The sequence below is a fragment of the Bombus impatiens genome, unplaced genomic scaffold (assembly GCF_000188095.3).
Source record: "Bombus impatiens unplaced genomic scaffold, BIMP_2.2 scf_0670, whole genome shotgun sequence".
Classification (NCBI taxonomy): domain Eukaryota; kingdom Metazoa; phylum Arthropoda; class Insecta; order Hymenoptera; family Apidae; genus Bombus; species Bombus impatiens.
Window position 1 is genome coordinate 79,490 of NT_177089.1, and position 24,078 is coordinate 103,567.

Genomic DNA, 24,078 nt, shown 5'->3' on the forward strand with positions numbered 1-24,078 from the left:
AAATCAAATGAAAAAATGATTTTTCATAAAAATATTAACTAGCGATAGCAATAATTACCTTATTATGAGAATCTATACGAGCTTGTATCTGACCATCGAGAATTAATTGCATAAGCTCATCTTCCAATTCTGAAACTGTTCTGTTAAAAGCAGTTGCCATACGTCTCATATCTGCACTTAAGTATGGACTAAAATATTGTATTAACGCCCTATTCCGAATTTGTGTATATAAAACATTAACGTGTGGTGCTATGTACATATCCAGAAGTATATTATCCTTAATTTCGTCTAGCAATTTTAAGCAGGATGCATATTTCGACTCGTAAAATTTGAAAATGATATCTCTTAACTGTGGTTCCAATTCTAGAAACAACTTAAAGGAACTGCTAAAAATGACTTGTTTTTGTAATTCATGCCTGTCAAACGTTGCCAAAGCACAGAGTCCTCCATACAAAGCAACATTTCCAGGAGACAACAATTCAAGGCAATCGCAATGATCCAATGATGCTTGTAAAAAGTGTCTTGCAGCCATTTTGTATTTTCTAGTTGCTAGTTCTGCTAGACCAGCTGCAACTTTTAATTTTGTAACTATAGACTGATTGTTATCTTTGCCATGAACATCAGAAAAATCTGGTGTACTTTCTGCCTTTGTTACGTAGCTCAGTACATGAGCCCAATTTTGCAAATAAACGGAAACTTTAATAACATTTAGACACATATTAACAATATGTTTCCCACTAGTGCAATAATCCCTTGCTCTAGAATAACATTTTAAGGCATGGACGAGGTCCCCACAATCTAGATAATGATCTCCTAAATCGTCATGACCTCTTCTGATACTTTCTTTAATTGAATTACTTCTATAATTTTTAAGGTCTGTATCAAATTTCTCTAGTTTTAAAGCAGCCTTTTTTGAACGTGTTTCAACCCAAGCCTGGTCTAAAGTTAACATGTCTTGAGATGTTGACTGTGCTGCAACATCTGGCAATCCAGGTGTGCCTACAGCTTGCACTAATTTTTTGTGTAATATGACATACAAAGAAACATTATATGTTGTCATCACATACGATATAGCCATCTTAAGTGCTTCTATTCTTAACATTGGACAATGGTCAGCTATGTATATAAGCCTGTATAGTTTAGCAAGTCCATTGTAGCTATTGGCATAAACTTCCAAGTCCTGAAAAGAAGTAAAACCAAAAATTTTCATATTTACTTTGTAACATCAAAACTATATATACAAATTTCTAAAAATCATTAACAACTATCAAAGACAAGAGATTCAAAAGAGAATTATATTTACCAATGTTGGATTTTCCACAATATATGGTTCTTCTTCTGCATTATCATTATCTTCTGCAGGAGCATCAACTTGCATAGGCTCCACAACATTTTGCTACATATAAAAAACATCAACATATATTTTGTACAAAAATAAGTTCCTAGTTCGCAGTATCCCAAACGATAGAAATATAAAATACAAAGATAATAAAATTAAAAATAGATTTTAACGAACTGACATAATAATTGTAATATAGAAAAAAACATAACACGAAAACGAACAACATTTGAATTTGTCACGATTTTGCTGCCCCTGAATATTCTATTTACATGAACATTTACACTGTACATTGTTCTAAAATAATTACCTGAACATCGTGAACTTGTAACGGCATGACAAACGTTTTCTTTTATGTAAAATAGCCGAGAAACTCTGAAGCAAAACAAAACTTTATAACAGCAATGTAATGTGCAATAGAGAACCAAGTTATACACACATGTATCATGTATAGTTGATGCAGTGCAGGCAACTTGGAGCGATTAAACATTTTCCACTGTCATAATTTTATTTCGACAGATTCTGATTTGCATAAAATTCTAAAATTCGCTGATGTATGTTACTTTAAATAAATCAATAACAGTTAATTATCCTCCTACTTAAAATTGATGTATTTTAATAAATTTTAATTAACCTAAATATTTTGCTCTGATTTTGAAACAGTGAAATAGTTATTTGAAATAGTTACTATTATTTTACATCGCATTAATAATTCTTTACAACTACCATAACTCGTTTTTTGACATGACTGTGCAACGAACGAGCAACAAAAACTTATGTTCATTAGAAAAAATTTTTTTGGAGCATAGATAAAATGTTTGCATATAACGAAATACCTATTCGCGGTCTAAACTTTTAAATACTTATTACGTATTGATTAATCGTAAACACGAAACTGTATCTTTCACTGGATCAGATCGAATACTGTATAGATAGAATATATAAAATAACGAAAGAAGATTCTTGATAACTCGTCGGGAGCACATACATAATTAGTTTTATGACAGTATTTCCAGCGATAATAATAACGCTTTAATGTTTCATTAAAATATATAATATAATATTTTTGTATACTAAATACATTAATTGATGCTGTACATTATAAAACTTATGTATATTTGATTATATATTTAGTATTGTAATTTACATATTTTACATTAAATTAAATAATATACATTATTTTTTGTATGATTGTTCATTTCCTCCTATTTCATGGAACGTATCTTTCATCGACAAAAACAAAAGCTTGTATTGCGTTTACGCAATGCTAATCACGCGTATTATTTTCCGTGTCGATTATATATGAGCCCGTGAAAAATAAGAACCGTTGCTGATAAATATATTATTTCCATTCAGTATGGAAAATACACGTTCACGTGTGTCCAATATTTTGGTAATGGTGAAAATACACCTTTGAACGTTCCAAATATTTTACAGGGAATGCAAAAAGTATGGTGTGTGTGGTCGATACGATCGAACGGTAACGATTAAAATGAAACGTAGCTAAGCTACCTGGTTTCAGAAGACGCGTGATGTCTGTCTAGTAGTCGTGTCCAATATGGCGTATATACTGTGAATTGCATTAACGTGCAGGTAAGATTTGATTGAATCTTTCTTGATTTACATCAGACAAATAAATTAAAAAGTGAAAATTCGTACATTTTACAATGTTAATTTTTCAAGTTTCTGCATATTTTCATTAGCACACGATCAAACGGAGTATTAACGAAACATTTTTCTTAAAATATGTGAACCTTGTCAACCTTTGCACGTTCAAGGTCCGTTCGTTGAAGTATATTTATGATGACAGGTGTGTTATGTAGAAAATGTGTCCTTTCTATCAAATCGCTTTGTGAGAAAGTACGATTTTGGAACAGAAAATTGATTTACTGCGCGATAACGTCCGCCGTTGGCAACTGCCAGTCGGGTCTGAATAGATCGCCTCTATAATTGAGAAAATTGGAGCAAAAGTTACCAAAACGAATTTATAAATCGTATCGCCCGATTTTTCTTACCGATTATTTACGTTAGTTATAAAACTTGAGATTTTAAATAACATTCAAACTGTTTTTGTAATAGCACATGACAAGTATTTTGACATATTGGTGTACATACCACGAAAATGGAGCAAGTCCGATAAAACTTTTATTTTCAACAGATATAGAAATATGATTTTACTTATCTTTTAATAAGGATAAAATAGATTTAAAAAGTTATATAGATGTATATAAATATAATATAACAAATAAACACAGCACTATACCAAAACATGCGAGTGCCCTTAATTGATTGATAATTTAATCACTCCTGAAAGTGCATCTTTGTTATTATTACCTTATATAAATACCTTTTTAATTTTTTTAACAATGTTTAAAGTAACTTACGGTAAACTGACATAATTCTATAAATAAATAGATATAACTACAAAAAATTAAAAAAGTATAATTTTGTTTCTATAGGTTCTGGTCCTGCCTCTAGTGCAATTATTTTTTGTGGATAAAGGGAATGAGATAAATACTATAAATTTGTAGTAAAACAATGTACAATGAACTACGGTGGGAATATGCCAGATTGGCACCAATATAATGCCTCGCAGACAAATGAAGTCACACCTTCTGCACAAAATGTGAATTCTGGCCATCTTTCATACATTCCTGGTGCCAGTCCACCAACACTAAATGCAATTAGCCTTAGTTCAGAGGGTCTGAACAAGCATCAGAATGATGCAAATTACAATCCAAGAAACTATCAATCTTTTAACAATGTTTCAAATGGCTCAACCATTCCAAATAACAGCCCTCTTGTATCTATGGTGCAAATGCAGAATTGCATTGGCCATTATGGTTCTCCAAATACAAGGAATACCATGTTAGATAACATAAATGCTTCTGTGGATCCTAGGAACACTAATATCGGAGCTATAAATGATGACATAGGATATAGAAGCAACCAAGGACCTTTTAATGGACCTATTGGTCATCTAAATGGAGCAAGCTGCAATTTAAATACATCATCTGGACCTAGAACAGGGCCTGGACCTATCCCTGGACCTAGGACAGGACCTGGACCTGTCCATGGACCTCGAACCAATTCTGGACCAGGAATTGGAACCAATCCTAATACTGGAACTGGTCCTATGTTTGGACCTGGTTCTAGGCATGGACCTGCATCAGTATCTGTTTCAAACTCTGGCGCTGGAAATATGGGACCAAGAAACACTAATGTTGGTCCACTACCACCTTCTGGAAAACCTGTACCACCTTCTTCATTTATCCCTTGTAAAGGAATGTGTTGCAATTCAGATCCAAACATTAATTATCAGCAGTGGGAAAAATATGGATCATATCAAAATAATGGTTCATACAGAGATAATGTACATCCATCGAATTATCAGATCGAAAATAGGCAGTTTGGAAATAATTGTAATTTTAGAAAAGATAATCTAGAAAGTAAAGAAGTAATGAGCCCCGTGTTGCCCAATGCGTCCACTGTAGATCATAGAAGAAACTTTGCAGATTATAAGTATCACAAGGATCACATAATGCATAGAAATTACTCAACATCTTCGGGAATATTTCACAATTACTCCATGCAAGGTTACAATTATTCTACAGAGCAACAGAAATACCCTTATCCTGTGAAAGAACATACGAAAACAAATAGCATGAATATGCCGAATTCAGGAATGCTTAAGCAGCAAGAACAAAATTTCATAGCCCAACAAAAATTCAACAATAAACAATGCCAATATCAAAATGGCAATATGATACCCAAAGGAATGCCTACTGTAAATGTAAATGCAAATATGGTATCCTCTTCTCAAAACTCATACTTCAATTCGCAATATCCGAGAAACATTCCCGCAGAAATCTCTCACGAATGCCAAGAAACCACCAATAATACTGCAATGATGAATAAAATGCAGAATACCTTTATGCATAACTCTCCTCCACAGCATCAAGTGTATCAACATAAAATAGCAATGCAAAAATTTTCAATAGAAAATCATCTTAGGGAACTGAGTAGGATACCTGGCTATCAGTCTCATCCCAAATACAAAGAATGTATTCTTAGATATAGAGAAGTATTAAAATTGCAACAATCATCTGGCTATCAAAATCCAGTTCAACAAACTCCACGTGTAACAACACCAGTAAATACTACAGTGCCACCTATTAATTTGCAGTTCGATCAAAATGGTATGTTAATAAATTCCAGTTATCTACCGGATAATTTCTCTAAGGTGCAGCATGCACCACCAACTATAGAGCAAGCACCAGAAAATATGGATAAGCAAAATAAAGACCAAGATATTGCCATGGTTAACGAGAAGTGCCAGCAATCGCAGCAACGAGAGCAGTTAATAATTCCCCAACAAAATGAACATGTTCCTTCCTCTTGTGCAGAAACGTTTCAGAAACAGAATCAGTTCTCTATACACAAGGACTTTAATCAAAATCAACTAAAAGTACAAACAAGCGAGAGTCACACCTTTAATACTTTAAGTACTAATACTAACAACGAAACGATGATGCAGCAAAAAGCCTCGAAAGAATTCGCTAATAAACCGGATCTGGACGTAAGACAGTTTTTGGCTAATTGGGACGAAACTGACGACGAAGAGGGAACGACCAATATACCAGACACAATTCTAAGTGAAACAACCCCTGTTGTTGTAGTAAGCTATGAAAATATAGATCTTTCATCGAAAACACCACAAGCCTCGGAAGTTCCAAGAAAAAATGGTTTCTGCTCGAACGAAACCTTAGAAAGTAACAAACAAAGTGAAACGAATGTAATAACAGCCCAAGACTGTTTGACAATATCGTATTCCGCATCTGATAATTCTGAGATTGCTAAAACTTCCAAAAGAACGATTGGAGAAGGTGTGGTGAAACCTGGGAGTATCATACATTGTATTAGCAATGGTCCTGACGAAATACCCACAATTCACATAGTGGACAATTTAGAAATAGCAAACATTCTGGGAGCACCTAATGGTCAAGTTATACAAGCTTTAGAGAAGCAAAAGACAATACCATTTTTCAGGGGGCCGAGTAATAATGAAATTGCCGAAAATACAGAGCAGCAGAGTAAGAGTAATACTCATATACTGTCTGTTGATTATCCCACATCTTTGGGTGACATGGATAAGAATACAAATATGGAAAATTCTAGTATTTCTGAAACGACTACAATTCCAATAAACAACCAAGGATTAAGAGTTTTGTCGACATCAGAAAAAGATAATCTGGATGTTAGTGATAACATCGAACTAAAGAAACAGCATAGTTTTGAAGAATCCCATAATCCCGATGATATTAGTTTACCAGATTTACCAACCTCAGAGTGTACACCAATATCTACTACTCTGAACACTCCTATTCATTCTGACACTGAAGAGTCTTCGCAGAACATGGAAGACTTATCAATATCCACAAATATGATAGAAGTAATGCAGAACAGTCCAGTAATTAGTTTTACACAGCTAAACAGCGAGGATAAAGTAAAGAATAGATCCCTTGGTACTTTGGAGTTGGAATTTCAAAAGGAGAACCGTTACAAAAATAACGAAACCAAGACTGGACATGCGCAAGAGGAAACTTTGAATAATTTTGAGTTGTCTAACAACTCTAAAGTGAAATCAAATGAAATAATTAAAAATAAGCAGATGAAAAATCTCGGGACCACTACTGTGAGAAAGAAAGTATGCTTAGTAGATAGCAAGGAAAATGATGCTAGAGTTTCTGATACATGTGGTGTTTTAACATCCATGGAGTATGAACTGGAGGAAGTTGTTGAAGGGGAGAAGAGATCAGATCTCGACTCTCCCGATTATTCGTACGAAAGGGGACACAAAAACATTAGAAGATCGACGGAAACGGTAAGAAAACCGGGAATAGAGAAAAGTAAGTCGAACGATAACGTTGATTCTAATGCAAATTTAAGCCCAAAAATATCTGATGATGAGTCGCAAGCATTGAAAAATGATAAAGAGTTTAGGAGGAGGAAGATAAAGACTTCGATTGTATCTACAAATGCTAGCTGCTCAATGCCTTCTGAACTTGATCTAGATATCAGAAAAAGAGCAAGAGAAGCAATAACCTGGGAAGAAAAATGTATAGATAAATACTTAGATAGAAATCTAAGTCAAAAGAAAGATGCTGATCATTTGAAACAATCAAAGGTTTCTGATACGAGGAAGTTAGAAGATTCAAGCTCATCCCAAGGTGGAGAGCATTCTGTGTGCCATATGACTTCTCAATACAAACACTATTCCGCTGCTGTGATAAAGGATAATGTTACTTTAAATAATAAGAAGACGCACGGCACTACAGACAGGATCATGAGTGAGAAATCATCCGAGTTCTCAACCAAGATAAACGATATTAATACCAAAGAACTCTCCGAAGAGACAGAAATTAGGAAATGTGTATCAAGTAAAATAGTTTCAACATTGCAGGAAGACATTCAATCTCAAACTTCTAAGTTACTGCAAAAAGATTTGAAAAGTGTTGATGGAGACGTTACATACACTGCGGAGGAGATGCGAGTGTTAAAAGAGTATAGAAAGAAGAAAGAAAAGTCGTATCAGGCTCACGATACATATAATGATAATAATAAAGATGAAAAATCGAAATCTAAAAGTTATAAACTGGGACACAAGGTATGTTTGGAACAAAATTCTGTATCTTCAATTAGTTTAAATTCAGAGAATCTGATGACACAGGAAGAATCAAAAAGCCACTCATGTTCGAAAAATTTAATAAAAAATGCTGACTTTGATATTCAAGTTGCTAATGTAAACTTGAAAATTAAAGACAATGATATTGGTAAAGAGTTACTTCTTGGAGACAAAAGCCAAGAACACACAAAAGACCCTCTGGAGGGAATTAAAATTGAAATCAACGTGTCATGTACAGACAGAAACTCGAAGGGACAGGAGCAGAACAAGCGAATATTTTACGACGATCGCAGCCTGTATGAAATTGACGATTCACTTTCCTATTCGAATACGTTGGACTGTCAACGTAGATTACACGCTAAGGATCAAGAAGGCAACCCAAAATTACCCGAAAGAGCTCACAGAGTGTTTGAGAAATCCGATGCGGTTGTAGATATTACAGAAACGAATCAGGGTAAAAGCGAAACGGAGAAAAATTTAAGAATAACGCTTAAGAAAGATAGGAGAGCTTCGCTAGAGACAAGCGAGGAAATTAATTCTATCATTTCTAAGGAAACATGCAATTTAATTTCAGATAATCAGTCTTTTAGTAAATCTTCGCGCAACAATGTATTCTGTAAAGATATATCGAAAGCCGAAATAATCGAGGATACTAGTTATGCTGTTGATCACGTGGATATAATTAAGTCAAAAAGTGCAATATCAAATACTGCCACAATCGATGCAAATAATAAAATTAAGGGAAAGAATAAGCTCGAAAACGATAAGGAAGATAATTTTATATGTGAAGATGATGATCAATTGGCAAGGATACAAAAGCAAGGTTCCACGAATTTCGTGAATATTTCAAATATAATAGAAAAAGAGATAGCGAGTGTATCTCACTCAAAAACTTCTATAAAACTACCAGAAAGCAACTTTATCGAACTCAAAGCCAAGTCATTAAATAACTTGAGCAATTTGGATTTCAAGTTTGGCAAATATTCTGGGATAGAGTCAGATCGCGGTAAACGCATGGATGAGGAATTGGAGGAAGAAGAAGATAATACGGGCAAATGGAAGAAGCCAAAGATAGATGATATTTTTGAAGACTGCGACGTGTTCCAAAGTAGCAGCGGGTATGTAAATCCGATATTCTCGAGCATAGATAAAATAGAGGAGCTCCATACTGTTCCTGTATACACTACCAAAGACGGAAAGATATCCTATAGTCCTAATCGAAGATTCACTTATCACGAATTAATGATGGAGGCTCGTAAACGAGAATCTTACTCCTCAGTGAAAAAGTCCCACTATACGGATACCTGGAACAACTATTACAACTCAAAATTTCGGAAAATGTACAAGAAAAAGCGGCATCATAGTCTTAATGATAAGAAAAAGTATGAATATAAGAATACCAAGTATCTTTATGATAGGAAACGAAATTATTCGGATGAATTCTATGGTAAAAGTCATGTTAAATATAAAGATTATGTTCACAGCATTAGGAACAATAATGCTATTTGGTCTGATCATTATAAAATGGATAAAATGTATAGCAGCAGCGATTCTGATGAACAAATCATAGATCGCAGTAAAAATCGCGTTGCTGAGGGGAACAATTGTAAGAAAGATCAGATTACAGAGAATAAAAGCATAGCTATCCCTAAACCACAAAAAGATGAGATGTTTATTGATGAATTAGATCTGGAATGTAAAAGTAAAGAGAATGTAACAGATGATCTTTCACATAAAGATAATTGTATGGATTTAGAGGAGGCGCAAGTGGTTCAATTTCAAATCCTTGATATTGATAAAAAGAGTGAAAATTGTGTAAGCGCTAATAATAATTGTATAGATAATTGCATATCTCATATGGATTCGGATATTCTGTCAACTTCTTTACAGTCGAAACAGAAAAAACCAAATGTTGAAAATAATGTAAATGAATATTTAATGCTAGATAATTCGGAAATCACGTCAGAAAACTTTCAGACAAATAAAGATAAAAATTCGGCCAATGAATGTACGGATCAAATTATTGATAAAGTTGAAATTATAACTACTCTTGAGAATGAAGAGAAAAATGTAGTTGCAAAAAATGAATCACCAACTTCAAAATTGCTTATCAAAGAATCTTTATTGGATAAAGATAAGCAAGTTAGTTTACACGATCTTGAAAAGAAAAAAGATGATGAAAAAATTACTTCAGAAGGAACAGATGCTAAAGAACAGAAAGAAGAAATTGACATAAACTTGTCTGATAGTCAAATTTCCCTAGAATCAAAAAATAATCTTGAAAATATAGAAAATACAGAAAGTAATAATAAATCAGAAACTAATCACGTTAGCGTACCAATATTTGAAACAGACATAATAAAAGAAGTTTCTGAGCTTCAAATAGATTCGAATAATGCATCTAATCAGGTTTCACAAGAATTTTCGTTTTCAAAACGTCCGAAAGTCGCGTTTAATGAAATAATTGAAGAATCTGAGCAGAATATTAGTCAAGAAAATATCTCAAAATGTGAAGAAGAAACTGTGCAATTTAATAAAGAAGTTGAAATTTCAAGTGAAGATCAAGAATACGAAAAGGATATAAACAAAATAGAAGAAGAAAATAATGAGGATTTAAAAGATCCAAACAATGATACTCTGTTGAAAGACACTTCTGCAATGAATCAAAAGGAATCTGAATCTCAGGCAGTACTGGCAAACAAAACAATTGATCAAGAAGATAATACAAAACACATTTCTATTGAATGTATTGAACATGAAGACAATATTGGCGTGAATTCTGACCAAATAAATAACGTAATTACCGAGAAAAAAAGTTCTATTGATTCCTCAAAAGATGAAATTCATACTGAGGATGAAAATATTACAGAAATTGGATTAAACAGAAGTGGAATAGAAACTATTTTATCAAATGACCATATAGAAGAAACTTCAGTGGAGCAAGATGTAATAACTGACGATTTAAAGGATGAAGGTGGATCAGATGATCTGCTAGTTGCCTCTAAACATGAAACGAATTCCAATCAAGATACTTTGGAAGATAAAGGAATACCTGTTCTTAATACATGTTGCTTTATTAAAAACTCTCCAACTGTGGATGCTGAAAACAGCAAAGATAAAGCTGAAATAGATCGACAGAAAGAAGAGCAAATTCCTGTCGATCAAGCCTTTTCCAAAAGCTCGACTCATTCTTCAGATATAGATATGATAGCAATACCCAAACTGGTTATAAAGAAAACTGACACTTCAAATTCGAAACCAGTGTGCTCACTAGATTGCATAGATTCTTCTGAAACCTGCGATAGATATGATGCAAAATTATTGTCCGAAGTACGTCCAAAAATACCAAAAGTGATCATAATGAAAAATAGATCACGCTCTGTAACTCCAACAGTTGAAATTTTAGAGAAAACTAAGTCTGATAAAGTGCAATCTTTCCTTCCAGAACAAAATGAAGAAAGTATGGATATGGATAACAGTGATTTTGAATCATATACTTTAAAATATGATAATTATGAAAATAAGGTACCTAAGGTGAGGATAAAGTTGGAGGATATATCATCCAAGGACTTAAAAGTATACTTAAAACGTAAGACCATTAAGAAGAGCATTCCAAAAGTGAAGATTAAAAAGCTTAAAATGCAAGAAAGTAAAAGAATCAAAATGAAGGAGAGTTCAGAATCAGAAGGTACTGATTCTGATGAAGATACAAATTTTCATGAGTCAATGTCCAGCGACATAGAAATTGAAAAAACATCAAAATCAAAGTTGAGAAAACAAGAAGAAAGTAGATCTTTGTCACCAGAAAAAGATGGAGGGAATGATTCGAATATTCCTAGAGTTTCTTCAAAAAAAGCTAAAAGAATAAAGGAAGAGGACTCAAAACACACTGCCAAGTATGATAACAACATAGCAATTAATGATGAGTTAAAGAAGAAATTTCCTCAGTGCATTATGGAAAAGATTCCTAAGGTTATAATAAAAAGAACTCAAATTGGCACAGAATTTAAATGCGAAATTAGCAAAAGTAAAAAGACTTCAATCACTGAAACGTCCAAATGGCAACCAAAAGTAAAATTACAAAGATTAGATGTTCTAGATCATATGGTGAAAGATTGGAAGCAATCAAAAATCACATTAAGTGATAAGTTTGATTTGTCTGCACAAATAAAGGATATTAGCAATGAAGATGTGATTGATGACAATAAAGTAAAATTACCTAGATCTAATTCAGTGTCTAGTTTGTCTCCTGCTAAATGCAAACAGAGAAGATTATCAGACTCTGATTACATAAAAATTAACTCAAAATCAACTACTGGGTTCGATGCTAATTTAAGTAAAACTGATAATGTGGCTATTTTAAAATCAGATGATAGTGAACGTAGAAATATTAAGAGGAAAGGAAAGAAAAAATTACTTTCCCAGAGTAGACAAATACATCATAGTCAGAACGATGAAAGTGAGAGTGAAATGGGAGAAACTGCAACAAAACATTCCTTTGAAGACATTCTGACAAATGAAGACAATGATATGATGGTTGTGAAAAAGGAATACTCAACTTTTGGGACCAAAGAGAGTACACCCCTTATAGAAGACAAATTTCTAGACTCTGTCACTCGTTCACATAATTATAATGATAACAATAGTTCGATAATTAAAGTCGATTCCTCAGATGAAAGTCAAACTACAATAGAAATTTTGCCGGCATCACCAGATAATAGCGATAATGAAGTGAAGAACTCTGAATTTGAAAACATTAGTAGAATAGATATGGTGGATGCAATGCCGACTCAATTGGAATTAGAATTGGAACTTATTGACAATAAAAATATATGTTCTGAGGTATTTACATCGAAAATCGACTATGCATCGCATTCCAAGAGTAAGTACATTGAAGGGTCAACTAAGGCATTCTTCAATGAATTTCAACGTGCTTCACAAAATAGTTCTGATCAAAATGAATATACCTTCTTAATGAATAAACAGCAATTACAAAATCTAGAGAGAAGATCAAATGATAATTTTTATTGTAATGACTTATTAATTAAAGAAGTACTAGCTGCTAAAGAAACACTGAAGAAATGTTTGACAAAATCTGAAAATGAAGATGCGGAAAGAAAAAAATCACGACATAGGACTGTAGCTGAAAAGAAGCAAGGCTCAAGTTTCTCTTTTAAGGATATTGGAAAATCATTAGACAAGTCTGAAAAAGCATGTTCTAATAGTCAGAATGATAAAGTGAAAGTAAGTGGAAAGTCTAGAGGTTCAGAAAAAAAAGCATGCATATCTTCTAGTAAGATGGATATAAAGGAAGTTAAAGAAAGCTGTTCAAAACAAAATGAAATTTATTCCATGGATTGCCCTACAGCTTCTACATACGAAGATAACAATGTACTAGAGCCAACTACCATTTCTTTGAAGGCTTCTAAGAAATTTGATGAAATAACAGCAAACACAACATCAGTAAGAAACTCTGGTCATATATCAAACAGATATAACAATACAAAAGACTTGCAGAAGGAAAAATCTGCAAAGAAAACTAGCAGTAGCAATGAGAATCAGAAAGATAATGATAATTCAAATGACACAAAAATAAAAGAAGACAACATGCCATTATTAGTGCCAGAGTTTGTTTTAAATTTTGATTCCAGCTCAGATAGAGATAGTTCCAGATCTCCACCTGTTATAACAAATCAAGAAGAGGTTGAACATGTAGTAGAAGATGCAAAATTGATGGAGAACAAGGCGATTAATCAAATGGAGAAGATAGAAGAGAATAAAAAACATTCCTATAAAGACTGTGGAATGACTATTGCTGATATTATAATGCAATTAGCTTATCATGAAAAGGTGAAAATATTTGCATTTCCCTTGATTGCAAAGTTTTTATATAAGCACAAATGAAGCTAATTTTAATAGTTTATTCCAGGCAACAATAAAGCATAAAAGATATTGTAATTTATGCGAGAGATGGTTTCCTACAACTTCACGACATCGTCGACATTTAGCTGGATACCAACATCGTTATATGGAATCAACACAGCGTAAAAGCATCCATACACTTTTTATTCTGTTCACTGGCAAACCTTGTCCAAGACTTTTGCCAGCAAATGTGATTCGTAATGACTGTTCCATTGGGGAATTGACACCTTTACAAATTGCCGTTCAGGTACAATTATGCTTCATGTACTATTCGTCTACTGTGAATTTCATATACTTAATCTTGTCAATTACGTTTCATAGGATGTTGCAAAATGTGTTGAATATATAGAACAGGATCAGAAAACAAAAGAATGATAGCAACAAGTTACTATAAATCACTTTGGCTGCATAGATGCATTTCCTGTGATTAACTATACTGGAACAAATAATGTGAGTACCTTTAAAAAACGTACTATAATGCTAAACACAAAGTTTATTCTGTAATTCTTTTAATCTTAAAGGAATTGTACATTTTTAGTATGATTACTACTGTTGGTAATCATACTATGTACTATTATAAATATATGTATACAAAGACAATGAAATTAACATCTATGAACTTTGCAACAAAAGAGAGCTTTGTTGATTGATGTTAATTGTTAAGAGTTACTTGAGAAAAAAAAATTATTTTAAGTAGTTAGATATTTAGCCAAAGATCGTAGTAAAAAAAAAGATACATGTGTACGTTAGATTATTTATAGTTTTTGAGGACTACACAGTCTCTTATTTGTACAAATGAAAATATGAGTAATATGATAAGTGAATGTGCTCGTTATAAATCTTTATTTATATCGTGAAAAGACTTATATATACGATGTATAAATACATATATATATATATATACACACAGACACATATATATATATTTATTATTCTTGTTTAAAAAGAATATGAATCCTTGCAATGTTACACAGACCTAAATCTATATATAGTTACATTTATATAAAATTATATATCTGAAACAGGGGCAGTCAAAGTAAAAAATGTCTATACTATATGTTACAAGATAAAATGAACTATGAAATGTTAAAGTGTCCACAATTCGTACATTTCGTACATTCGTAGACAATGTTAGTGAATGTTAAACAATTTAATCTAAAAAAGAAAGTTAAACAATATGTAAATTCTCCAAAATATTAATTATACTTATTACTGTGATTCTAAATCAAATTTTTCTATTCTACTTATCTTTAATAAGTATAAACTAACTCTTTATACAATTCTTTCAAAAATAATTACTTATTTAATTGACATAAGCAGTAACATCTCATAGTTCAGTAGAAAATCTACATATAATATAAATAATGTTCACTCCCCCGTCACGTGTTTATGTCTGATTCAAACCATTTAGGTGTGTCTAATGAGTTATTGTTTATACAAATAACAAAGCTTTTAATTGTTTTTAAATGTTACAAATGTTTTTCTTATTATTCTATTGATATATGTATATTGGAAGTGGGAAAGATCCTTAAAGAATAAGTTCCTGGTTATAAAGTGGGATGGAATTAAATATATTCCTTGTTAAGAGGCTAAAAAACAACTATTATGCTAATACAGGGTTAACAGACTATATCTACAATTGTCTTATAATTTTATTCTTTCTGGTTTACGTTCCAAAGAATGAAAATACATTAAAAGTCACTTTATTGAAAAATCTAGTTTAATCATTGAATGCAACCAAATAAAAGAAATATATAATATATATATATATATATAAGTCTATCGATTGTTATTCCACTTAATGTTTTGTTTCTCATAAGTTTGTTTTAACTGTTTCATATTTTATTTGCACGAGTGCCTTAAAATACACCTAACAGTATTTGTCGTATCGTGTTATGTATATTATGTAAGATTAAATGAAGCTATATATTTCTAATATTCTTGTATAAAATATGCATTATATATGCTGCAATTATGAGAACATTAAAATAAATATACCACTGCATAATAACTATAAATGACATTTCTATAAATATGTACATCATATTTGTTTTATAACTCTTTTTCCATAATTGTAATAAAAAGGTATCTAAACAGTGGTATCCCTTGAACATCTTCACAGGTATATAAAATAAGTATAATATAGTGGTATAAATTAAGAAAAATGTTCTCATGATTGAAGTTTTGTTATGCAAATATTTTATGATATCATTGTGTGTTCTATGTGCCTAAATTTTAAGAAATTTATATCCATCTAAAATTCAAATATGCATAATATTACTTATACATATACATTTAATATAATATAAATATGCATCACTTGTATATTATATGAAGAAAAAAGGTTTCAAAGTTTTTATAAATAAAGAAAAATTGTATCAGTTTGATGTATGTTGTACTTCACAAAAATTGTTTTGAGTGTTTAATTGTGGCTACAAGATATCCAAGTAAATTATGTACATCCAAAATATAAATATGTATAACAACTTGTATCGTATGATATCATAATTCATTAGATTTGAATCTTATAGTTTCTCCATCTAATTTGACTACGTTATATTAATTAAAGAAACAGGATATTCTTAAAAAATAAAATTACATCTAATATATGCTTCATTTAGATGAGCAGTGGTTTTTTAGAAAAATTCTATTATTGACTTCCAATAATGTAAATTATTATAAGATTGCACCGACTCAAATATTTTCAGTTAGAGAAATTTATATTACAAAAAACCTTCTTTTATTTTCTAATTTAGGTTATTCAATTTAAGAATTGAAAATTTTTATGTAAACACACAAATTAAGAATCAGTTTGTAAATCAAATTAATTAATAGAGATGGGTCCATACAAACATTTATTAACTAGAAAAAAATATTTTCGTAAGTCAATATTATTAACACCCATCTACTTGTGATTTATAATTCTTTTATATTTTTAAACATTTAAATCATCACATATAATAACATCATTCAAATGAGGCAGATCTGTATAGAAAAATAAGTGCAATTGTATATTTTTACAAAGCTTACAACTGATAATTCCATACAAAAATACTAACTTTTAAAATGGTTGTTAGCTGTGCAATTCTAAATCAGATAAATCATTTATACAGTTCTGCTAATTTTATACATAATGTGTGATTAACATAGAATAATTGTGTGGCATAAATTACAATAATTGTAAGCGTGTTTTAGATTTGTAGCACTTTTTTCAATTTTAATATTTCAAAAAAGTGATAATTTAATATTTCTATAAATTTTGAAGAAATCTGAAGAGATGAAATTTATTGAAAAGTTTTAAATGTTACGTAAATATTTTGAAACGTACTATAGAAATGTTACATATCTAAACACTAAAACCATTCCATAGTTAAAATAAGAGGTTTAGTTAATAGAAATAAGAACTGTATGAATCAATAGATTATTTTCTGTTAATGTACTTAGGCTACAGAAGTGTATGCAAAACTCTAGTTAATATATTAAAGAAACAATAAATAATAAGAATTACCATGTATGGTGTCCGTTCCTTAATCACGTGTATATCCTTTAACTTCTCTTTACCCTTACATATGCATATATATATATCTATTTTTCACATATATAGATGGTACAACTGTACGATTATCGCAATGTATTATTTATAGAAATTAAAATTTATAAGGTTACGCTACTCACAATTCTTTTTCTCACATTTGAACCGTTTTGACTATACTTACAAAAAATTTAAAAATGAATTCAGTAAATTTATATAGTAGGGACATCTATAATTTTTTACTAAATTTATAATATAAATTATTGTCTATAGTTGGTTTCGTAGGAATTGTTGGCGAATTTAATTTTGTCATTTAATGTAAATAAATAAAACGAATAAAATTTATATATATATTTGACTGATCGAATTCATTTATTTTTTCAATGAGCAATCTAGTTGTTTATTGTAGATTAAAATATTTGATTCTTACAGTTTGAAAAATGATTTTAAATTTTATAAAAAGATATTAATATAGTTCATAATATCTAAATTATATTTTTAATTTCTATTACATATTTTTAAATATTTCTATTACGTATTTAATTAATAATTTCGATGTTATCCTTGGGCAGTTGATTATTTTAATCGGATAATATATAAAGTTATTGATCAAATTCGAAAGGTGAATAAGCATGCGCGTTTTTCTTACTATGTAAATGGCAAGAGGATGATGTTTTACAAAGATTTGCAAGTGTTTTTCCATTTTTTTACGGTTTTGTTATACGTTTCCGGTGAAACATTAATGAGGAAAAATGAAAAACGTACCAGCCTCAGAAACAATTATCAGATGTGCCTCGACACTTTTAAGATTCAAGAAGATAAAATTATTCGAACGCAGGAATCCTTAGACATGGGTGCTAAATATTTGAAGGAATTTGAGTTTAATTCTAGAGAAGAATGTTTAAAATTCTGCTGTGATACAGAAAGTTGTGACGTGTTTATTTTTGAAGAGAAGGTATAGATAATTTCATACAAAATAAATAAGCAAATAATAAAAATATGATTTCTTTTTATTTCAACAAATAAATGATTTATTTTCCACTAATAATAAAATAAATTGAATACCATATAGAATCCTGGAAGTTGTTATCTTTTCCAATGTGGCCCATTGCATGACTTCAAATGTAAATTTACAAGTCATGCTAACTATAGTAGTGCAGTTCGTAGTAGCTATAGTACACAAAGCAATTCACAACTGGAGAAGGAAAGTACGATTTCTCAACAAGAACATGAATTGAAATCTCTTAGGTATGCAACCATCATTTTGATATTCATAATATTTTGATGATAAAAGAATAATATACATATTTTTTATTTATATGAAGGAAATTAGCAGACCCAGCACCAGCAGAATATTCTTTCACAGAATCCCCCATGAAATTAATTGTAACATTGGCACCAAAATTATCATTAACAACATCCCCACCTATCAAACAGGGTATATACAAATTAAAGTTTTGCGTTTCTAATTCAACAAGACAAATGTATAATAATATATGTTTGTAGTTTGTACTAAAAACCAATATGAATGCAGCTTATCTGGAGATTGTATAGCAATATATAATGTATGTGATGGTATACCACAATGTACTGATGGATCTGATGAAGCAACAGATGTATGTCCCATAGAAAAACCAACAAGTTTTCCTTCTATAGCCCAAGGAGTTCAACCTCCACTACCATACCAACAAATGGTTGATCGACATAAACCCTATGCTCCACTGTATCCTCATGTTTCAGAAGTTAATTCTTGGAAATTGCCTAATTTAGCTCAGCAAATGATACCACCTCAGCTACTTCTATATCCAGCTCGTCAGATGGAAGGTGCTCCAGGGTATCAATGGGATTATCAACCCATATATGATCGAAATAAAGCCATTTATAATTCTTATCCTGAACAAAGCAATCTAAATCCTTCTGAACGTAAGTAGTATAATTGTAAAAGATTATTTTATGAATGAAGTGGAAGTGCTTTAAACTGTATCATTTTTAGAAGATCAGTCACATATTTTCAATCATAAGGGATTGGGTGTAATAGGAGAAAAAGAATCAGATGGGTAAGGCATCAAATTTTAATTTTAAAGAAGATATTAAGCAAAAAAAATATTAAAGTAGTTATATTTAATCTTGAATTATTTTAAATTGTTTAGTAGTACATATATGGATGCAAAACATCCATACAAAACGTCGTATTTCCTATCAGCAAATAGGCAAAACAATCAGGTTTATCTGTCTCCATCTCCAATATCGAATGTGCAACAGAAGCAAATAATGGAAACAGAAAAGGATGTTATTATTACAACAACACCTGCTTGTGATGTATGTGTATTCTATGATTTCTAATTTCATTGCAATATTAACATTATATTATTTTTTCTCTTTCAGACATCACATGAACAAAAAGATGTTTCATTAAAAAGTCAAGAAATCGGAAAAATCGATCAACAAGGGGAGAAACATATAGTACACGGAAAAGAAATTAGTCAGAATATATTAAAAAATGAAACTCTGAAATTTAGTCATATTCAAACAAAGGAAACAAAAGGTGCGTTATTAAATAATGTTATTTTTGTCCAATGTTTTATTGTAATTTAAATATGTCATTTTAGAACATAAAAGTGTAATAGTTATAAAACATCATAGCAGAGAGCATGGAAGAAATACCTTAATGGCAGAGCACTTGAAACAAGCAAATGAAAATGAAGTTTTGAGACCCAGGGGAGCAGTCATATCGTTGGCTTTAGGACTTACAATAACAGCTATTACAGCTACATTAATTGCTTGCCGATTACGAGTCGTCCGAAGACGTGGAAGACGGCACGGACTATATGCTCATGATGCGGATTATTTAGTAAATGGAATGTATCTCTAAGTGAGTATACGAATTTCTTTAGTCAAAGGAATGTAGTGATTTTCATACTATTTTAAGTAACAACACAATAAAAAGTGTTTTGTCTTAGTAGTCTGATTTTAAAACTAATTAAAAAACGAAAATGTTTTGATTCATATTTATTTTATATTTGTGAAATTTGTTTCATCATCTTATGTGCAATAGATATTGTGTGAAAGTAATTGTATTAAATTTGTGAAAATTTGCTATAAAATTATAATTTTTACAACGAATATTTAAAGTATTTTATAAAATAAATTTTTGCTCGAGTAACTTACATTTATCAAATTAGTATCTTAATTTGTATAATAATATTTGATTTTTAAAAAATATTGACAATATAAAAAGAAATCAAGAATTTTCGAATAGAATGAATTCTATGATAAAGCGCAACATGAAAATTTACTGTATAATTTGAAAAGGCTTTAATAGATTTAATGGTGAAACTGTACACAAGCGAATGTAATACACATGTATCTTTAATTCAGTGCAGCTGTGTTTGAAAAAAGAGAAAACTACCAGCTTATAACAAAATTATATTTATATATAACTTTTACAATCATACAATACAAAGGTATATACGATTCTTAATAATAGAATCACTGTTTTCAAGATTATAGTAACTAGCTATTCTAAAAAAATTGTTACTATGTCGTTTTTATACCTCAATTGTATCAAAAAAGGAGCTAGGTACCAAAGTATTTCTTCAAAGTACTTACATATCTCTAAAAAGGATTGTTCTTATTTCACATGAATGTTTCTAAATAAAGAATACATGTAGTATATACATAAATTCGATTAATTTGTCCTGTTGGATACAATGGAAATATATAAAAATTGCTATATCATTACAATTGTGTTATATGTGAATTTTCCATACTTAGTAATTTTATTTGTATAAATACTACAACATTATTAGTTTAACCAAACCCAATAATTTATATAAAATATGAACAAAATAATGGAAGCATTTAAATTATCAATACTTCTGCTACTTAACTAACTATATGATAGCTAGAAATTGATAAAGAATCTATATTAAAGAAAATTGTTCTTATATCTTTTTACATTAGAATTTTATGGATTAGAATTAATCTTTAATATAATTTTCATGTAAAAAGAATAATTACATTTTATTAAAAAACCAATTTCTAATGTATAACAAGGGCATATACTAAATTCTGTTACAGCAAATAGAATTGTATTTGATTAAATTATACATAATGTTTCTCTCCAATATATATTTCATCAGTTGTATTTCTGATACTCCAATCACTTTGTATATAAAAAGAGATGGTATTATTCGGTTCAAATATGAATATTATATAATTGAAACAAATTTATATTTTCGTTAAAATAAAAAATCTGTATATATTTAAAAAAATTATTTTAATTATTTTTTATTCAAAAAAATATTAACAGAATAGAAATAATTTCAATTATATGCAAAGTAGTGGTCTGTACCATTATTGCAATGACAACAAGTGAAAATTATGATGATATTTATAAATGGGACTGTACGTATGTTCAAAATGAAATAAAAATACCATTTAATAACATTGAACATTGTATTGTATGCAACTATTGTCTGCCAGTAGCTGCTGCATATTGCTGTGCTCGTATAAATTCAGGGTAATCGATATACCCATCATTATTACTGTCATCTAAAGAAAGTATTGGATCTATTAAAGTTACCAATTCCTCATCCTTAAATAATTTCTGTCCAGTGTTGACTCCAGCTACCTCTTTATTCTCTTGTTCTGAATATAAAGAGTTTATTATATTCTTCATGCAGAAAGTTAGTAACTTAGTAATTAACTGATTCATACATACCATGCCAATGAATTAAGGACTTTATAAGCTCACAACCATCTAACTTATTATTATTATCTGCATCATGCATTTTGAAATAATGAAATTGCAATTCTTGTTCTGACATTTTACTAGTATCTATTGGAACTTCCATGTGCTCTGCGATATGTCTGCAAAAAATTTGTTAATAATTATAAGCTTAAGATTATAAGTTGATGATTTTACATCTATGTAACATACGCTTTTTCATTAACTATGTTGGCAGCATTAAGTATTTGTTGTGAATGATCATGCCCATGCCCATGCCCATGTCCTTGTTGAACCGGTACTTGATGAGTTGGCATATGTTGCTGTACAGGTACTTGTTGAATTGGAACTTGTACAGGTACTTGCTGGAACTTTATAAAAATTTTATTTGTAACGATGCATGATTTCTTTCTAAATTATTTAAACTTGATTCAAATATGCATTACACATAATATGATAAAATACATTAAATGTGTTTTAAATTATATTTATAATTATGATTATAAGAGGTACTAGATCTTTGGTATTTTTATGTAAACCTACCTGTTGTTGAGGAATTTGTTGTGGTACTTGATGTACTTGTTGAACAGGCTAAAACAAATTGAATATAAACTGACCTATGAATGAAACAATGATAAAAAATGCTATCCATGGATTTATAGGTACTGTTTTAATATTCCCTAGTAATAAGAAATAATAGAATCGAATTTTGACTTAGACTTCAACATAACAGCAACCATATGTTTGATTATCTTAGGAGGAAAACTTACTTGTTGATAATGTTGAGGTGATACACCTGGTGGAACTCTTTGTTGTTGAGCGTGTGTATATTTACAAGCTAAAGATCCGATTATAAAAAGCCACAAAGTCCAATTCATATTGTAATGTTCTGCAACAAATGCATGCGTTTAATTACATATTTATTATATATCACAGAAATAATACGCACATATTACATCTAATAATACTGCGTTAAACATTCAATTACGAAAATAGTAGGAAATAAACAAAATTTTTGGAAATACCTTATGTTATTCAATGTATACAAAAATTGACATGAACGCAAATATCTTGTTCATTGGCAAGACTGTATACCGGATTACGAATTTCGAGGTTATGTTACAGAAGTCATAGACTGACGTGGACAGATACCGCAAGTGTTACTTTATGATATACATACATATTTGCAAACCAGAGGCTCAAAGTATGATAAAAGCAGAGATAAAGGATATCAACAAGATAATTTGTTATTAAACATTTTTTATTAAAATAACCATTCTAAATTGAAATAAACATCATAATAGAAATGAATGGAATAGTTTTAATTTTTAATTCTATAATATTTTTATATGGATTAAAATAGGATTGATAAATCAAATGTTATAAACAAAATTCTTCTGTTAAAAGAATGTAATAAAAGGCATCACTTAATTTTAATTTAGAGAAATTAGTTAAATAATTATAATATGAGAATCACTGCATTACTAGACATTATTTTACAGTCAATAAGAATGAAGTAAGAATGAAATCTTTAAATTATAACTTCGAAATCTGTTGATCAATCATTTCATGTTAAATGTTGATGTACTTGTGAATTAAAATTTATTTCATCCTTAAAATAGCAACATTTGGTAAAAAAAATATGGTTTTGGTGCTTAGGTAGTGAATATCTGGGGAATATTTAAATATCTACAAATGGGCGTTGAAATATTTTTTTATTTATGGCGTATCAATTTAAATTTGAATGTACATAAGCAATAATTATTCAAATATGTACGAAAAATTGAAACCAATCTTTATAACATACTCTTTATTTTTGTTCAAAATTTAAAATGAGTTACATTCTGCTTCTAATCAATGAGTTTATCCCG

The 24,078-nt window shown here is 30.3% G+C and overlaps 4 protein-coding genes across 8 annotated transcripts in view; 2 read left to right on the top strand and 2 right to left on the bottom strand.

Annotated features, from left to right (window-relative positions):
• The window catches only part of LOC100745104 (COP9 signalosome complex subunit 1), an 8,088-nt gene extending 5,193 nt beyond the window's left edge, over window positions 1–2,895 (bottom strand). Inside the window, exons 1-4 of one of the 3 annotated variants that reach the window (XM_012389944.3) lie at window positions 2,852–2,895; window positions 1,650–1,714; window positions 1,304–1,396; window positions 59–1,180 (exon numbers count right to left, since the gene is read on the bottom strand). In XM_012389944.3, the coding sequence (XP_012245367.1) occupies window positions 59–1,180; window positions 1,304–1,396; window positions 1,650–1,676 (1,242 nt within the window). In that variant the 5' untranslated portion in view covers window positions 1,677–1,714; window positions 2,852–2,895. Of the gene's footprint in view, window positions 1–58; window positions 1,181–1,303; window positions 1,397–1,649; window positions 1,861–2,851 lie in introns of those variants that run through there. The other 2 variants (XM_012389945.3, XM_024370170.2) reach the window with 2 other exon arrangements.
• Window positions 2,808–17,457, top strand: LOC100749809 (MATH and LRR domain-containing protein PFE0570w-like). 2 transcript variants are annotated; one of them, XM_033322811.1, is made up of 5 exons: window positions 2,808–2,932; window positions 3,799–7,523; window positions 7,596–13,874; window positions 13,954–14,193; window positions 14,268–17,457. In XM_033322811.1, the coding sequence occupies exons 2-5, from the start codon at window positions 3,885–3,887 to the stop codon at window positions 14,319–14,321; spliced, it is 10,212 nt and encodes a 3,403-aa protein (XP_033178702.1). In that variant the 5' UTR covers window positions 2,808–2,932; window positions 3,799–3,884; the 3' UTR covers window positions 14,322–17,457. The 2 variants fall into 2 exon arrangements, with proteins under 2 accessions (XP_033178702.1, XP_003492297.1); XM_003492249.4 differs by having other exon boundaries at window positions 3,799–13,874.
• Window positions 17,458–18,099: 642 nt separating this feature from the next.
• Window positions 18,100–21,032, top strand: LOC100745223. The gene is made up of 8 exons (XM_024370182.2): window positions 18,100–18,433; window positions 18,551–18,726; window positions 18,804–18,916; window positions 18,985–19,401; window positions 19,475–19,535; window positions 19,629–19,797; window positions 19,864–20,023; window positions 20,088–21,032. The coding sequence occupies exons 1-8, from the start codon at window positions 18,146–18,148 to the stop codon at window positions 20,348–20,350; spliced, it is 1,647 nt and encodes a 548-aa protein (XP_024225950.1). The 5' UTR covers window positions 18,100–18,145; the 3' UTR covers window positions 20,351–21,032.
• Window positions 21,033–21,740: 708 nt separating this feature from the next.
• On the bottom strand, window positions 21,741–24,036 carry LOC100749927 (multiple coagulation factor deficiency protein 2 homolog). 2 transcript variants are annotated; one of them, XM_012389954.3, is made up of 6 exons: window positions 24,015–24,036; window positions 22,978–23,096; window positions 22,751–22,798; window positions 22,421–22,578; window positions 22,202–22,350; window positions 21,741–22,128 (listed from the first exon to the last, which is right to left on the bottom strand). In XM_012389954.3, the coding sequence occupies exons 2-6, from the start codon at window positions 23,083–23,085 to the stop codon at window positions 21,950–21,952; spliced, it is 642 nt and encodes a 213-aa protein (XP_012245377.1). In that variant the 5' UTR covers window positions 23,086–23,096; window positions 24,015–24,036; the 3' UTR covers window positions 21,741–21,949. The 2 variants fall into 2 exon arrangements, with proteins under 2 accessions (XP_012245377.1, XP_012245376.1); XM_012389953.3 differs by lacking the exon at window positions 24,015–24,036 and adding an exon at window positions 23,233–23,393.
• Window positions 24,037–24,078: the final 42 nt, after the last annotated feature.

Coding starts and splice junctions, on each gene's coding strand:
- LOC100749809 (XM_003492249.4), top strand. CDS start 3,885: ATGAACTACGGTGGGAATATGCCAGATTGGCACCAATATAATGCCTCG. Junction 13,875..13,953: donor AATTAGCTTATCATGAAAAG/GTGAAAATATTT, acceptor AGTTTATTCCAG/GCAACAATAAAGCATAAAAG. Junction 14,194..14,267: donor CTTTACAAATTGCCGTTCAG/GTACAATTATGC, acceptor TACGTTTCATAG/GATGTTGCAAAATGTGTTGA.
- LOC100745223 (XM_024370182.2), top strand. CDS start 18,146: ATGATGTTTTACAAAGATTTGCAAGTGTTTTTCCATTTTTTTACGGTT. Junction 19,402..19,474: donor CAATCTAAATCCTTCTGAAC/GTAAGTAGTATA, acceptor CATTTTTAGAAG/ATCAGTCACATATTTTCAAT. Junction 19,536..19,628: donor GGAGAAAAAGAATCAGATGG/GTAAGGCATCAA, acceptor TAAATTGTTTAG/TAGTACATATATGGATGCAA.
- LOC100749927 (XM_012389954.3), bottom strand. CDS start 23,085: ATGAATTGGACTTTGTGGCTTTTTATAATCGGATCTTTAGCTTGTAAA. Junction 22,579..22,750: donor AACAAATTCCTCAACAACAG/GTAGGTTTACAT, acceptor ATTTTTATAAAG/TTCCAGCAAGTACCTGTACA. Junction 22,129..22,201: donor GTCCTTAATTCATTGGCATG/GTATGTATGAAT, acceptor CTTTATATTCAG/AACAAGAGAATAAAGAGGTA.